Raw genomic sequence first — 17,448 nt, forward strand, 5'->3', positions numbered from 1 at the left:
TGATCTACTATTCTATTCCCCTGGGAGTCTTCGATGCCAACATTTTGAATCCCATGATTCTCTTTCCATCCTAGTTCTTTTGTCTTCATGTACATCAAATCATAACGGCCTGTTCTTTGAAATTCCATAATCTCATTACATATCTTCTCAAGATATTCCTTTTTGGCCCTATCCGTGGCTCTTTTCAATTCATTCCTCAGTCTCCTGTATTTCCTCCTGCCTTCTTCATTGTTGACATTCTTCCATTTTACTCATCATCTCCTGTGTAACCCATGGTTTTCTTGCTATCTTCTGAACTTTACCTACCAAATCACTGATAGTATCTAACATGGTTATAGGCACAGTAAATTTAATTACATGCGTCTTCTTGAGATTAAGGACTAATTGATTATTTTGAAACCATTCATAGATATGATTCATTATTTTATTTATTTTATGATTCAATGTGGTGATGTCTTTTGAGGAAACAATAATGGTGGTATCATCCGCGTAAAGAATGGTATGAGCCAAACCATCTAGAGTACTTGGCAGGTCGTTAATGTAAACATTAAATAGTAATGGTTCCAAGACAGAACCCTGGGGAACACCATGTCTGCAGGTTACCCATCTAGAAAGAAAGGTGGTTGAGTCATGAGTGTGTAATACAGTTCTCTGTTTCCTATTATGTAAATACGATTTGAGCCATTTCAAAATACATCCTTTAATACCATAATGTTCTAACTTTTGGATTAGTAGGTTGTGCTTGACACAATCAAACGCCCTTGTAAGGTCACAAAATACACCTACCACCTACTACTAGTAATCCTGCCAGCTGCAAAATTCAAGCTGTTACCCACTTTCTTCATGCTAAAATCACGAGTGCTGTGGACATCTGTCATGAATTATGCATACTTCTCTATGAGATTATCACAGTTAGGCTAAGCTATCACAAATTATGCATAAGATGGGTTCTGAAAATGCTCATGGATGTGCATAAAATGCAGAGAATGGCTTCTGCTTTGACTTTTTAGAGTGATACCACAAAGATGGCAAATTTCTCAGTCACATCATATGAGTAACAGATGTTGAAACCTGAGTTCTATTTGTGAATGTTGAAACCAAAGAGCAGTGAAGACAATGGATTCACACATTCACGAAAAAAGCCGAAGAAGTTTCAGCAAATATTGTCTGCCTGCCAGAAAGCTGATGGCAGCTGTTTTCTGGGACAGGAAAGGAGTGCTGATGGTGCAATTCATGCAACAAGGGACTACTATATCATCATAAGTGTATTGTGAAACAGTAAAAGAAATGTGCAGGGCCATTCAGAACAAAAGGCATGGAATGCTTGCATACAGCGTACTCGTAGTGTTCCACGACAATGTGTGTCCGCATACAGCTACTCGCACTTGAGCACTGCTGCAACATTTCAACTGGGAGTTGTTTGACCATCCTTCTTACAGGCCTGTTCTTGCTCAAACTGACTACCACCCGTTCACCTACCTGAAGAACTGGTTGGGATCACAGCACTTCAACAATAATGAGATGATGGAAGGTGTTAAAACGTGACTGAGCTCACAGTGGGAAGACTTGACACAGCATACAAAAACTTAATCCCTGATACAAGTGTCTCAATCGCAGCAGTGGCTGCATTGAAAAGCAGCTTAATATATACGTACCTTTTGTAAATAACAAGCATTTTTTTCTCTTTGCTTGTTTTATTAAGAACTCATTAGAGGTTACTATTCCTCATACATGTGGAACATGTAGAAGGTAAAGTTGTGCCTGTGCTTAATTAATTAAGCATGACTCCATAAGGATGTATTGGGGAGTGAGGGCATAGCTCCACCATTCTTGACTTTGGCATTAGATGGAGGTGAGTGTTCAGATTCATACCCTTGCCACTTTACCCCCCCCCCCTCAAGGAAACAGCCTCTAGTGCCCATTACATAGGAGGCTGGGTGGACCCCAGAACTGGTCTACATGCTACAGAGAAGAGAAATATTTTGCCCCTGCCTGTTATAGTAGTTCAGAGTTTGATAACTAACAGTAATGAGGACCAATGTAACTTGTAAATCTTTATATTTTAACATTTACCATAACAACACACACAAGTCTGTTGCGGCACAGCTAACATTATGGATATTGCACTGCAGAGAACTGAAGTAAATACTCATCATATTTTTGAAGGAAAATTTTTGATCCACTATTTTTTTATCACATATTTGAGTATCCTATACAATGAAATCAATAAAATCAAAAGTTTCTTTTCAGCAATATGTAATATAGGGATTGTATTGGATTGATTTGAATGTATGTTATATTTGAAGAAAGCAGTCTTTTGGGATTTGGCACCGTGTATATGTGGTGTTAACCGACGTTTCAGAGGAACGTCGGTTAACACCACATATACACGGTGCCAAATTCCAGAAGACTGCTTTCTTCATAGTCACCGCCGTGAAAGCCTCAAATCTTACATATGTTATATTTATTTGATAGTTTCAGTGATGAGCCTCAATACCAACTTTCATTGAAACTGACTGCACATTTTCAAGACTGGTATGTGAACAGAAAGACAGAAGCATTCATCTATATGTGTTCACTTTCTCCAAAAAGTACAGGGAGGTTCTCACTTTTGTGGACCTGTTCACGGCTCTGCACTTCAAGGTGACCGATACACCATTGACTGTAAGGGGCATAAGGATTTTGTTGATGAATCAATATGCCTGTTGGCTGATAACGTTTGAAATGAAGTAGTTACAATTCACAAATCATATGAGGTGTTGAAAATGCTGTCCCTGTCAACTGCGGATTGATCTCACCTTCTATCACTGACTGTAGAAGCTAACTGCAAAAATGAACCCTGCTAGTTGGATCACGCAGCTGCAATGTGTGGATTACTGTTGTTTTATAAGGTCTAGGCTTCACCAATTGTGCTGCCCTTCCTGCACTAGACCGACACTCCAGTCCCTTGAGCTAGATGTTTCAGTGATTTTCTAGGTGTATGTTCAAGTCTGGCCCCTATGTCATCTAATTTTTCCTCATTAAGCACTCGGCACTTATGTTATTGTTTCTTGTATATTAAGAGCCCTGTTGATCTATGTTTATACACCAAATTGTGAATTGTTTGTTGGAAACTCTTTCATCATGATATTTACATCAAAATTTTTGCCAACTCTTTCTCAAAGATCTGTATTCCATGTACGTGTCATATGGAGTTACACGTTGCTCCAAAGTATACCACACTAACTGTAACTGAGAACAAACAGCTAATGGAGCTGATAACTGCCGCCCACTGCTGACAAATCATAAACAAATTCCCATGCATGAACCACACTGCTCACTGTGAAACATAATGCTGCCAAGCAGTCCACAAAGTAAATAACTTCCCTTTCCAAATGTTATCAGCCATAATGCATACTGATTCATTGGCAATAAAGTCAGTATTATTCACATTTGCCTTACACCTGGTGGTGCGTCAATCACCATGAAGTGCAGAGCCATGAATAGGTCAACGAAGGTAAAAACCTCCCTGTGTATCATAATGGGCCTTCACTACATGACTATACAAATATCACACAGAATTACCATACAGTGTGATGTAACAAGATTTTTAATTTCTCCTGCCAAATACATTAAAGAGTCATACCTGAGGATACTGGGGCCCAATTTTCATAAGTTTCTGCAAGCTGTGGTCATGAAGAATTCTGGTGAAGTTGTTAGCCTCTTTCAGAGCAGAATTTTCTACAAGGCAGTTCACCAGGATTGGAACTAAAAGTGTTAGCATCTGGATTCCTGCAATCACAGAAAAACAAACTTGTAATAATGAGAAACATATTTTTACGTTGTAAGATATCAAGCTCAGAAATTTCTCCACAGTACAGACTTGCATGGATCAATAGAAGTTTGGGCACAGTATAATGATTTACATAGACTATAAATATATATCTATATGGAGGTTCTTTGAGAGCCTACTGTAACTCATTCTGTTGGTTCAACAGAAATACAAGCTCTTTGTGCCACTTCTTTTTGTGTTTGGAACTGCAGTGCAATCAAGAGGCCCACAGGTCAAGAAATCACACAACAGCCATTCAGATCATAGAAGATATCACAGATGTACCCTCACGTTAACATACATTTCTTGCACCTCCATGAAAGATGCACTTTCATGTAGAGAAGCTCCTTGGAAGTAGAGAACAAAATCTTAAACACTGGTCTCCTATGCAAAGTGTCTAAGGGATTTTTAGGGGAATGTTCAAGCCTAGCATTAATTTCATCCAGTTTCTTTCCAGTGAGCACTTGGAATTTTGCTTTATTTTTTTATCTGATAATGACCCCCACCTGTCTAAATTTATTTTGATTGCATGCACATATTTCATTTTTATTTGGAGCTGTAACATACTTTAAATTTATGCCATAATCTTTTCCGTACTTTTCACTTTGGTACTGTACATGAACATTTGTTTCAATGTGTGCTCTCACACGCCATTTTGACACAAAAAATGGCATGACTGATTATATGTTTGATGCAGGCATATAACACGCAGGCTTCATTCTTGGTAGCTGTTTGAAGATTTAATGGGGATGATACCAGAGAGAAACTGTAATGTGTGTAGGCTACTAGCATGTTGGCTATGAAACAAAGTCAAATGTGTGCAATATGAGTTGACATGAGTAGCATGTCCCTCTTGCTGAACAATTTGTCGTAGGCTCTCAGAAAATCTCCCTGTATATCTATACAATCAGGAGTCCCATAAAGTTTCACTAAATGCATGCTTTAATGAATTAGATCAAATATAAAGTATTAGTTTGTAATTTGTCTTTATTTACCGAAACATTTAAGCAAGCATTATAAACATACAGGGGTTGAACAAAATAATGCGAACACTATAGATACTGTATACATTTATTGATATGGTGTTGGATTTTCTTCTGCCTTCAATACAGCCACAATCCTTCTTGAAACAGACTCACATACATTTTGAACAGTCTCTAGTGGAATTTTATACCATTCTTTTTGAAGTCAATCTGCAAGTTCCTTCAGAGATGTTGGAGGTGGGAACCTGTTCCTCACTCTTGTCTCTAAAACTAACCACAGTGGTTCAGTTATATTTGAATGTGGTGATTGTGCTGGCCAGGGAAGATGCTACAGTTCACCTTCATGCTCTTCAAACCATGACTGAACAGTTCCAGCTGTGTGAATTGGGGCATTGTCATCTTGGAAAACTGCATTGTTCTTTGGAAATAACATCTGAATCATGGGATGCACCTGATTACCTGATCTGTCCTCACACTCCCTTGCAGAAATTCGGTCATGAAGGGTAATAATGGGACGAACAGAATACTGTACCACGATATTGCTGCCCAAACCATCACAGAACATCCCCAGTGTTTCACTGCCGGAACCAAGCATTTTGGATCGTAGACTTCCTTGGGTGTTCTCCAAATATAAACTCCTCCTAACATAGGGAACAGCATGAACAACAACTCATCTGACAATATCACATGCGTTTCCAGTTGCCTAATGTCCAGGTCTTATGGTGAAGATGCTATTGTTTAGGCATTTGAGCATTACTTTCAGTAATCAGGGGTTTAGTAAGTGAATGCTGACTTGTGAAGCTCATATCAGACATTTTTTGTAGAAACAGGTTTTCAAGATGAATATCAGTTCTGCTGCAGTAGTTGTGTGATTTTTAAAAAAACAGTCCTTCTCAATGTACGATTATCTCTTTCTGTCAACTTTGATTTTCGCCCACTGTTCCTCATTGCTGTTGTCTTCCCATGATTCATGTGTGCCAACATAACTTCAGAAACTGTCACTCTCAATACACCTAACAATGTGGCAGTTTTTGTCACAGATGCTCCAGTTAAATGTGCACCAATGATCTGTCCTCTTTTAAAATTGGAAAAGTCTCCCATCTTCAGATTCTTTCTCATGGACTGTCATGCAACACAATCACTAATGAACTGACATCAGCACTACAGAGTGTAAACAAATGGAAAAAGAACATTCAGTGTTGCCAATTGAAGTTCTTTCAATGTAGCCAACACAAATTGTATTCCGATTTCTTAGGGTTTAATTATTTTGTCAACCCCCTGTATGTGTTCAAGTATGTCACCAAATTATATCATTTGAAAAATGTCTCATCAACAAACATCTATGTCCTGAACCTGAAATACTGAAAGTACATAAATGCTGGATGCTAATGGCAATGGCCACTGAGGAATGCTTGGAAAGAGGAAAATTTGGTTATGTGTGGTTTCTATGTTCATTTCATCTAAAATCTTGCCTGCATTCCAACATAGCCTTCCCTAGAAAACTAAACAAAATGAGAAGACATTTTCAAAAATAAGTGCCTTTATATCTTTTATATTACATTATTTTCTGTTTCAAAATATTACACTAACTTTATTTTAAAATACATACATTGTGAAATAAAAAGATAATATACTATTGTTATTTTATTAGATTTAATATTTTATGTAATTAGTTTTCATTTATTACAGAAGTAGTTAAAAACGACATAAAATGTACTTAATTGAAAACCCAATTACAATATACCTAACTGGACTACTTGCCTTGCATTAGATCTCCTGGAAAGCAAAGATAGAAATAGGAAATATGTATATTATTTTATACAATGTAAAATCCACATGGAATTCTAGTCACAGTTCTTTAGAAACAAATCACAAATGTAACAGGTCTAATATGAAAACAGACGGATTTCCACTCTCCTGTAATAATATCATCACATCATACTTTACCAAACATCATGATAGTCTCAACAGCTGATTAAGCAACAATGAATGGAATAAATAACATTCATCTCTTACTGAGGGTAAGTGTAATTACTGTGCAATTTCTTGTTTCTGTCGCAGTAATGCAATATTTGAAGAGAAAACGAATAAGGTCATCCAATGGGATATTGTCTGAAGAAGACTGAGGAAGGAGGGACCAAACAAGGAAGCTGCAATATTTCCAAAACACTAAATGCTCCAGACCAGTGCTTCTCAAATATCTAGTCCATGGACCCTCTAGCAACACACTGCACAGTTAAAGAACCCTCATACCTCCATATTTAAATTATCTGTATATCAATTTGAAACAGATTTATTTAAAATATTTTAATGCTTGCATAATGTTTACAAGATGTTTAATAAAGGTTACGATGTATTTTCTTACCTCAATCACTTAAAGACGAAATTGGCTGAGTCATAACTATGTAACTAGCATATGTATGCATATTTATATTCAATTTTATGTCAAAAATATTTATTATGACATTCCACATAAACAGATTTTGTAAAATATTCAATACAATATTTTTTTCCTAATACCTTATAATAGGAAGACAAAAAAGTCTTTTTGGCCATCTCTGGCCAAGCCTCATGGACCCCTAGGGTTCCATGAACCATCTTTGAGAACCACTGCTCTAGACTGAACTTACTTCATTACTGACTTCTATGTCAACATTACTACAGGAGCAGCTTACTTACTGTGTTTAGGTTCAGCAAGTGTGATGAGTGTCTCAACGGTCTGGATACTCTCCAGAGTAAGTGACAGTTCAGTATCCGATGACAACTGTCTGCTTGTCTCCGAGTACAGGAACTCTACAAGGCGTGGTGCCAAAGCATGGATATATGGTGTGGCAACACTACGGTCTGGATGTGAAAAAATTGTGCGCAATGTCTGCACACATTTCAGCTTCACCTGGCAATACAGTCATACAGTCAATAAAATTCAATTTCAATGAGCACTTATTATGCAGTGACATGATGGCTGAAAGCTGGAACAGTGGGCCCAGAAAAATCATCCATTGCTAAGCAACGGCTGGTAAACATGTTTCCACAGAAACCAAAAGAGGCTTCTGCTTCAACAATAACCAGGCAATCACCAGGTAACAGCCCACTTAACATGCCACTCAACAATGGAAGAATCCTTGAGAGCGGTGTTCTCAGTTTGGTCTGCACTGAAGCTATACAAGGAGAACCAATGGATCAATAAAATTATGGGTGTGGAGGCGGGGTCGAATACCTCCACCGTGACCCTGCGAGTCATAGGAGGCAACGAAAAGGGAAGTCTCGAATTTGAGACAGTAGTCTTGAGTACCAAGGGACTCAGACCCGAGAAAGATTGTGCTGGCAGGGGCCAGCAGCACATACAAAAGACAGACCCGTCCTCTTGTCAGAGAGGGCGCCCCACTGAAACAAGACCGTAACTGTCAAACAGTAATAATTAATATCTGGTCATGAGCCCCAAATGGGGCTCAACACCAAGACTTACTGATTGACTAACCATTAGTCACAATGTGACTTTGACTTCTGAATAAAATTATGCAGGCAACAAGCAGAAGTCATACAAAATCATGATAACAAAAATGTTCGCAATATTGGACAAGGCGAAGCCCTACACAGAAAGTATAAGAGGCTTGAACTTAGAGGCGATCAAACATACAACTGTTCAAGTGACTAGACTGCTGTTATAGCAGAAACTACTAGAAATAGGGCACAATCTACTGTACTGAGCCTGGACTGAGAGAGGCCCTGTCTATATTTTATATAAATTTATTAACATGTTTAACATGTAAAATGTAAATATCCTTTATATTATGACAAAGGACTTACTACTGCAGACAATGACTTTGACAAAAGACAGACCTGTCCTCTCATCAGAGAGGGCGCCCCACAAAAACAAGATCAAAACTGTCAAACAGTAATAAACATCTGGTCATAAGCCTCAGATTGGGCTCGCCTCCAAGACTGAATGACTGACTGACTGACCGTCAGTCACAATGTGACTTTGACTTGAGTCTCCCAGAACTGTCAGACAGTAAAATATGGTCACAAGTCACATGGGACTTGGAACCAAGAATAACTGTGATGGTGAGGGGCAGCAGCAATTGAGCAGTCAGTCAGGCACACTGAAATAACATACTGTATGGGCAACATTTACACTTGACAAGACCAAGCATATTCATAAGAAACAAACCCATCCTCTTGTCAGAGAAGATGTTACATAAGGACTATGACTGCAATGTTTCAGTTAAAAAAATCTCCAGTCATGAGCCTCAAGGGGCTTGACACTAAGATGAACTGATCGGCGGTAAACAGCCAGTCATAAAGTAACTCTGATTCTGAAGTTAGTTGGTATAGTTCGCTTGAGGACTAAAATCACGGAGTTATAATTATTTGTAGTTGTGAGTTATAGACGTTCAGTAAATCAAATTACCAGTCCCAGCCTTGTGTCTAGTCACTAACATGTGATAATATAATATTTATTTAATGAAACTCTAATACTATGTTATGAACATTTATGTGTATATGTTCATGCATCCCTGTGGTGCGAAGCTGAAATATTAAATCCCTAAAAGAAGGACTGATCCTCTGGCTGCTTGCGGTAACTCTATGGTTGCAATGGACTGATTGGCTAACAGTGTGGAACCAGGATATGAAGGCTGAACATCACTAACACCAGGACCATCATCCGGGACCAATTCCATCCACCTCCAGTCTTCATAACCAGTTATCTCTCTAAGAATCATATCCTTTTCAATTTTCTATGTGGATGTTTTCCAAGATGACCTTTCAGATTGTCATGGCTGTGGCAAACACAACTGTCATTTAACAACACAAAGGATTGTCTATTTCATTAGACTTGAGATCACTACTAGCTTAGATGCTATAACAAGAAAATATATAAAGAAAACATATATTACAAAATGGATTAATGTGCTTCAACTGTTCAATTTTAGCTTCAAATTCTACTGAATGACCCAGTGCAGTAATTCTATGATCTATACTTAATACTTATAATGTGTGTTTTTCATCATGGATTGAACTGACCATTACATTACTCTTTGCTTAAAATATAATCTACTTACTGTGATATTGTTACTTTGCAGACACTGTTTGAACTGGTTGATGCAAGGATATTGCAAGTTTGGGGCACAAACCACTTCAGCCGGAGCATGCAGAACAAACACTGCAATACCTAATAGCATTGTCAACTCATCCAGCTTTGTTTCATCTGAACCTGCAACAAGAACAATTTAGTTATTCTTAGGATGGACAAATGAAACTACAAGAATTATTTCCTATTATTATAAGAATTTAAAACATACTAAGCCTTACAACTCAATACAATGAATGCAATAGGTCAGGGTATTTCTCCTGAAAAAAGTATCACAAATAATTTATGAAAATTTTTCAAAGTAAACAATTGTAGACACCACTTCAATACATCAAAATTATATAATTTAATTATTATTCTTACTTTGAACAAATATGTCATGATATTGTAACATGTTGCNATCCTTCCATCTACACTTAGGTCTTCCAAATGGTCTCCTTCTTTCAGGATTGCCAACCAAAATTTTGTACACATTTCCATCTCTCTCCGTGTGCTACATGCTCTATAATAAGGGGTGTCATTTTGAAGTCGGGGATTTCAGAGGAAGCTGATGTTGAATGAACAGCCATGAACGGGGATGATATACAAAAAAAAAGCATGGAAAGAATGCAGACACAACATTTGTGTTTATGGTGGTACAGTGCAGAATGAAGATCAACCCATCATGGAAGAAAGTAAGAGATGACAGTGACTGAATGTTCTCCTTACCTGTCTTGGCAAGATCAATGACTTTTGCGAGAGCACTCTGTAACAGTTTATGCCAGTCCTCTCGTGACCTCTCATCCTTACAGTACTTGTCAGTAGCTAAGGTTTTCAAACAGTGAAGAGCAGCTGTGACAGGTACAGCAGTGGCCATTACAGTTGGATCATGAATACTCTTTGTAGCAGACTCCTTGATGACTCCAGTAGTGAGGTACAGAATAGTTGGCAGGATAGCAACAGCCCCTATAATATAAAGATATGGATTTCAGTTATGGTATTTAATACCAAGTTTGTTTATATTAGTATTGAATATTTCACAGCATTCTAGTGGATTTCTGAAGTTGATGGCCCTTTTAAGGTAGTATTATGTTGCAAGGAAACAATTATGTCTGTTCATGTACTTAGCTGTATCATCCCTAAAAGAAATTGAGCAAAACAAATGAACTCTGGTCTGGATACTAAGTGTCAGGATCTAACTTCAAGATTCCAAATCACATTGTTTTGTTACAATTTGGTATAACTTTGGCTGTTTTTATATTTAAATTCTTCACCTAGCATATAATTTAAATATGTATGTCATGTCTTACTTGAATAAGCGAAAGAAAATTTTACAAAATTCTATGTATGCTGAATATTACACAGAACTGAAATATTTGAACTAATTAAGAAGAATAATTTGTGTACATCAAAATACAAATATCCATTACAGACTAAGTTTGCTTCCTATTTGTTATGCTGTTATAAATGATACACCATAACACCATGACCAACACATATACCGTACCCACTGAAGGAATTAAAATGTTCTTACCTTCTTCTACAACATTTTTCATTCCAAATTTCCAGTCTGAAAGTAAGGGTGTGACCTCAGCGGCCTCCGTAGTCTAGAGGTAACGTTCCCACCTCATGACTCGTGGTACGCGGGTTGAAACCCAGCGAAGGTCGTGGAATTTTTAAGGGCGGAAAAATTCAGGGAACAAGTCCTCCGGGAGGGACTTTAAGCCGTGGGTCCTGTGTCGTAGCTTTACGGCACATAAAAGAACCTCATATCTCCAAAGGAGGTCACTGAGCCAAATTCAAGGACGTTTCCCGCCCAACAGTAGTCCCTAACGCCTCTGATAGATGGGGGAAGCATTATAGATACCACCAAGCCAGTAGAGGCCGAACTCGCTGGCTCGGTCGGGACTGATTGTACGCACCAATATCGGTAGGGTATAGAGACTGGTAGAATATCATAGAGGGAAGCACAATGGACCAATACTGGTCTAAGTACATGGGGAAACCCACCCTCTCCAACAACTAACTAACTAAGGGTGTGACCTATATGTGCTTCTTGGAGTTCTCATTCACTAACTTACTGATTTATTTATTTATACTGAATGTCACATTTGAGTGAGTAGCACCCCTGCTTCGTATGAGAGAGGGCACAGGCTCAACTCTTGGCCCAGAGACTCTGTATCACGACTAAGGTTTTGACGGCTTTCTTCAGCACCTCTAGGCAAATGTTGGGATAGTACCTCAAATAAGGTCACTTCCTTCCACATCCCTTTCATTTCATTATTCATTTACTATCCTACCATTCAATTTTGTACAGCCTTCGCTACTGACAGAATCATTAAATAAATAAGAAATATTTATTCATTTATGGAACATTTGGCAATCCTGTCAATAGCTCAAGTTATATGGTGTTGAATAGTAAATAATGAAAGAGAAAGGATATGGAAGGAAATGGTCATTCCCTACTTTCAATAACCTTGGCCAGGAGTGCCACTGTTCCACCACAAACACATGCTAGTTCATGATCCATTGATCGAGAATGCCTTTCATTTGTCTGTCCCATTATCATTACTCTCACCATATCCTAGCAACAGCAGAAGACAGTTTGGGTTTCACCTTCTACCCAACAGTGGCAGAAGATAGTTCAGACATTCCATTTATTCTGCTCATGAATTTATGTCCCTTAAATTCCTAAGTGAGTGTGTTATGACAAAGATCTTGTCCTCACTTAATCTATAAAAGAAAATGTTTGATGTCGGGTTTCTTTTGGTATTGAATTGTTGCAAGTGGGATGATGTATTGTATGATTGTGTATGAAATATGTAGGTAATTAAGTTTCATAGTACTGTTGACTCATGTATGATATGTATGTTATTTTAATATGTAGTAATTGAATTGTTCTATATCCGCAGGTTGTATCTCCAAATATTGATTCTAGGAACAAATAAATTGATTGATTGCTTTTCCCTCTATTTTAGACAAGGCATGATGTGTTTTTCATGAGTGTGACAGGAACTGGTCACTACTTATATACAGACAAAAATGTAACTGTAAGTCATGTTTCTTCTTAAACACAAAATGTATATATTCAAAATAAACAAAATTTACCGATGAAATGAAATATTTCAGAATAGTTTATACCAGGCATGTCCAACTTCAAACGGGTTGTGATTGACGTCTTAGTGACAAAAAATGCCAGTGATCTACCAACCCTCCTATCGTCGTACCTCGCTTTAAGCAAAAATATTGGTAAAAATAACACAATACATGATGTTTGTTGTAAAAGCAACATACATTGAAATTACAGACTTACCTTGTTCATTAAGAACAGAAAAATAGGAATGACTAATATGTATTTTCCTTTCAAAATCTGAATCTAATCATGTTATATTACAAGTGAATTTATATGCTTTTCACGTATAATTTCCTTATAGGCCTATGAGATCGACCAAAAATCGTTCCGCGATCAATGCCTTGGACATGCCTGGTTTATACTGATGCACTGTCATAACAAAGGGCAGGTGTTTACAAAATATTGTAAATATATGAAATACTTATATATTATGTAACTTGCTTTAAACCACATCCCTGAACTTTCAGTAACATATGCTATTTCATTAGCTTTGACCTGAGCCTAAATGAAAAACATTACATCATTTGTTCATGAGAATATTTACTGACGATTCCAAAATGCAATTTTAGTCATTTTAGAATATTCCTTTTATTTTATCATTACAGTTTACTAAGCACAAGCTCAGAATTCTGTATAAATAGGATGGTCAAAAGTTTGCAATCTGCACCTTCAATTACATTTTTGGATGAAAAAAGGAAGTTAAAGCTAAGATTGTCAGATACAGGTAGTACAGCGGAAATATTTTATTTTCTGAAAATATTACTGGATCTTAATGCAGATACAGTTGTACTGAATTAATTTTATTTCCACTCTATTAGTAGACAAGATGGTACAATTCTTCACTAGCCTGATGGATCAACTCACTGTGTTAAAATTGAGATTACAATTAGTGAACAAGTAGACACTATGGATGATACAAGAGGTGCATTCACAATTTTGGTAGGTAAACCTCTGGGAAAGTACCTACTTGAAAGCCTGGGAAAGAGACGTATAAAACTGATTCAGGTGCCTGTCTGATGGCAGGTTTTGGTACTAGCAACATTTAACCTTTGAGTTCAAATACTGCAAAATTAGCTGGTTGATCAGTATTCACTATGGGCACTCACCTTGTGGAGAGCAGAGTCTGGGTAAACATTCCATGCAGGAGAGAGCGGCGGCTATCAGCTGTCCTGACTCCTCTGTGAAGTGAAGAGTGTGATGTTGCCTGACTATGGGGGTTGGTCCTGGCAAAGGATTTAATGCAGGCACCTGGCGTACTAACAGACACAAACACACTTCCAACACGGCAAATACCAGGGACTGTCCAGGTATTATTTCACCAGTGCTACCACCTTCTCCCAGTAAATCTACTTCTTGTGTTGCCCGCGATTCCTGATTTGCTGGCACCATCTCTGTAATTTGCATTGGTGGTATTACAGATGTTACGGAAAGAAAGAATGTCACCATAGACACAGAACACATATCTAATGAACTGTAAGATTTCCAATAGTTATCTGTAACATAAAATCCTACTGTCTCCAAATTTTCCTTTCATTTCTAATGGATGCTAAGAGACCATATACACTCTAACACATAAGGCAGTCTATGTCCCCTGCTGTTCTAACATATACAATTTAACACATAAAATAACATACCAGTCTGTCAACAGATATTTTGTTGGTAGACATTTATGTATCATTTAATGCATAAACAATCTATTAGATACTCAGGAGACTTTAACACACTGATGCGCCAAGATGGTGAAAAATTTAAAAGTTGTATGATGTCACAACCTTTAGCTTCATAATAAATAAGAATAATTCATTTTCTTCTTGGAGAGCAGTAACTTCAAACCAACACATACATGAAATATACATAAAGATGTTAATGATATTTCAGAACTATATGTTGCCCCCATCTTCAGGTCTGAAGTGTGTAAGGTGGATGATCCTGTTTTGAAAAACAACAGGGGAGAGGGATAGAGGGGGTTGGTGCCTCATCTGAGCTAACTATAAAAGTTGAGCAACTGAGGGCTATGGGGTGCACCAAAACGCCCACTGACAACCGCAGTTCCTGAGTGGTCACCCATCCAAGTGTCCATCAGGCATCACATTGCTCAGCTTTCTACACTGTCGGTCAAGTGGCATGGAAAGTGGTTAAGGGTCACCTTCAGTTGAGGGTAGGTTTCAACAGGGATGGCACAGAAGAATCATGAAGAAAGATGTTTTAGAAGGCAGATGGGTTTAGACATTCGAGTCCCGATGAGGTGGATTTTTTCAATTGACCTAACCCTTTCAGCTGCACTAGCCAGGGATGGTAGGTAGGCTGGGATTCATCCTTGGGGGGAATTTCCCTCATGGAGCTGCTGTAGATGTTCACCAATCTGGCAAGAGATTTAAGAGAAGAGTAAGTATGTGGTATCCTTTCTGTTGCTTGGTTTCAAGGGTGATCTTCCAGGTAGGGCTTAACTGGTAGCCAGCTTCTCCAGTGAAGCTGCTATGTAGGTTGTCTTCCATGCTTTCAGAATTGCACTCTCCAGGGTGCAATACCAAAGTTTTCAGGCCGTTACATAATGATGCAGTTGTGGCTTTGTCTAGACGGATGTCAATCACGCTGACAACCAATCTATTTTTGTTAGTATGTGCTGTGTGTGTTCTTCATTTTCTGGAACTTGGTCTTGTGTGCTGCTCTTTCTGGCATGTTGAAGTGTGCTTTGCTCATTGGTTAGTTGATCAATGAGGTCCTAATCAGTACGAGACAAACCTACTGCCATGAGATGTCAGGAACTCCGGTTATTTAATTCAGATCATAATCTCACTGGCAAATGGCCTGATGGGAATCATTTTATCAGCTCTCACATGATTATCACTATTCACCTGTGCACCCCTCAAGGTCACAACAGACTTACTGGAGAAACAGTTCAGCAAACACACAACCACATTCTTCCTCTTAGTGCTCATGTCAAATTATCTTATGTTCTACAGGCAGTGCTATGAGCAGGGCATGGTGTGACCATGGGGTCTCCTCTATCCCTTATCATATCCATGTACCTCTATCACCCTAGCACTTTCAGCCTTACATCATCCAAGACTGGTTACATTCTGCTTCTGAATTACAAGTACACATTTACAAAAGTAATTCCTGGAAGAAACAAGAGTTAATGCTCTGCTGCATAGAAAATATCATCTATTATTGACATGAATAGAACTGTGGAGTGGAGTTGCTTCATATTAATTTTAAGAGCAAATTATTCAGGTATTTACCGAAGTATGAAGGGTACCCAAAATAAACCGAACTTATTTTTTTTTTAAACTTATTTATTCAAATTTTAAGCACAAACCTTCAATCCCCTTCAAAGTACTCTCCACTTACACTAATACACATGTCTAGTCTTTCATTCCTTTTTTCAAAACATTGTCTAAATTCATCTTTTGAGATGCTTCACAGCGCCTCCGTCGTTTTTTTCCTTCACCTCAGCAACATCAGCAAAACGCTGAAAAAAAGTTTTGATCATTTCGGGACTCTTCTTTCAAAGCACAGCATGCTTCCACGCGACCTTGTTTTTGTTCAGCAGTCAGCAGTCGTGGCACGAATTTCGCAGCCACCCTTTTCATTCCCAAATCTTCTGTCAAAAATAACTGAACTGAGCTCTAAGTCACTCCCGACAGCTCCACAATTTCTTCAAGGGTCCGTCGTTGATCTTCCTTGATGATTTCACGGATTTTTTCAACATTTTCATGTGTTCAGGCCATTGCAAAAACGACGATCACACAAAACAGTTGTCACTATAAACTCTGCCGAAACTAGTCCTTACCTTCTGAAGCAACGGTAGTCAGCTTATCGACTCAAGAATGTTAGCTCTATGCGCTCATAGTGGCAAAACGCGGTACTACAAAAGCTCTGCCCACAAAAAAATTAGTTCGGTTTCTTTTGGGTACCCCATCGTATACTTATATCAAGTAACGTTCAACGATACCTTTAATTTTCTTCTTTTTCTGTGTATCAAAATGTTCTTGAGCAGCTTTCATCACTTGCTTCAGTACTTCCATTACCATAAGTTGTACAGAAGGGCTGTCCCTTGTTAATATCAACCTGTACAGAATAAAGAAAAAAAAGATGTTTTATCATCATTACAAGACAAAACAGAAATCTGTATTATTGCTGTTGTTATTATTCAGATTATATGCAGTGCCTTATTTCTAAAAAAAATATCTGCTTGTATTGTCATGTTTGGTTTTAGCCTCAAGATGGAAGCAGGTATGCAAGTTTTAATAATTATTTATCATATGTTATAATCGTCAACACAATAAAGCTGGAATATCTTCAATGGAGACAACAGATGTCAATGTATATCTTACAACAACATTTGCTGTCTTCATTGAAACTATTCCCGCTTTGAAGAAAGCAGTCTTCTGGGATTTGGCACCGTGTATAAGGGGTGTTAACCGACGTTTCGGAGGAACGTATCGCC

General features: G+C 38.0%; 1 protein-coding gene across 3 annotated transcripts in view; it reads right to left on the bottom strand.

The window, feature by feature from the left end:
- LOC111869810 (HEAT repeat-containing protein 5B) overlaps nt 1–17,448 on the bottom strand; it is a 109,295-nt gene that overhangs the window by 5,711 nt on the left and 86,136 nt on the right. For 2 of the 3 annotated variants that reach the window (XM_023861594.2, XM_023861593.2), the window contains 6 exons: nt 16,954–17,069; nt 14,105–14,389; nt 10,595–10,831; nt 9,858–10,009; nt 7,474–7,687; nt 3,626–3,771 (listed from right to left, as the gene is read on the bottom strand). In XM_023861594.2, the coding sequence (XP_023717362.1) occupies nt 3,626–3,771; nt 7,474–7,687; nt 9,858–10,009; nt 10,595–10,831; nt 14,105–14,389; nt 16,954–17,069 (1,150 nt within the window). Of the gene's footprint in view, nt 1–3,625; nt 3,772–6,493; nt 6,571–7,473; nt 7,688–9,857; nt 10,010–10,594; nt 10,832–14,104; nt 14,390–16,953; nt 17,070–17,448 lie in introns of those variants that run through there. The other variant, XM_033753564.1, reaches the window with a different exon arrangement.

Source organism: Cryptotermes secundus, unplaced genomic scaffold (assembly GCF_002891405.2).
Source record: "Cryptotermes secundus unplaced genomic scaffold, Csec_1.0 scaffold245, whole genome shotgun sequence".
Taxonomy (NCBI): Eukaryota; Metazoa; Arthropoda; class Insecta; order Blattodea; family Kalotermitidae; genus Cryptotermes; species Cryptotermes secundus.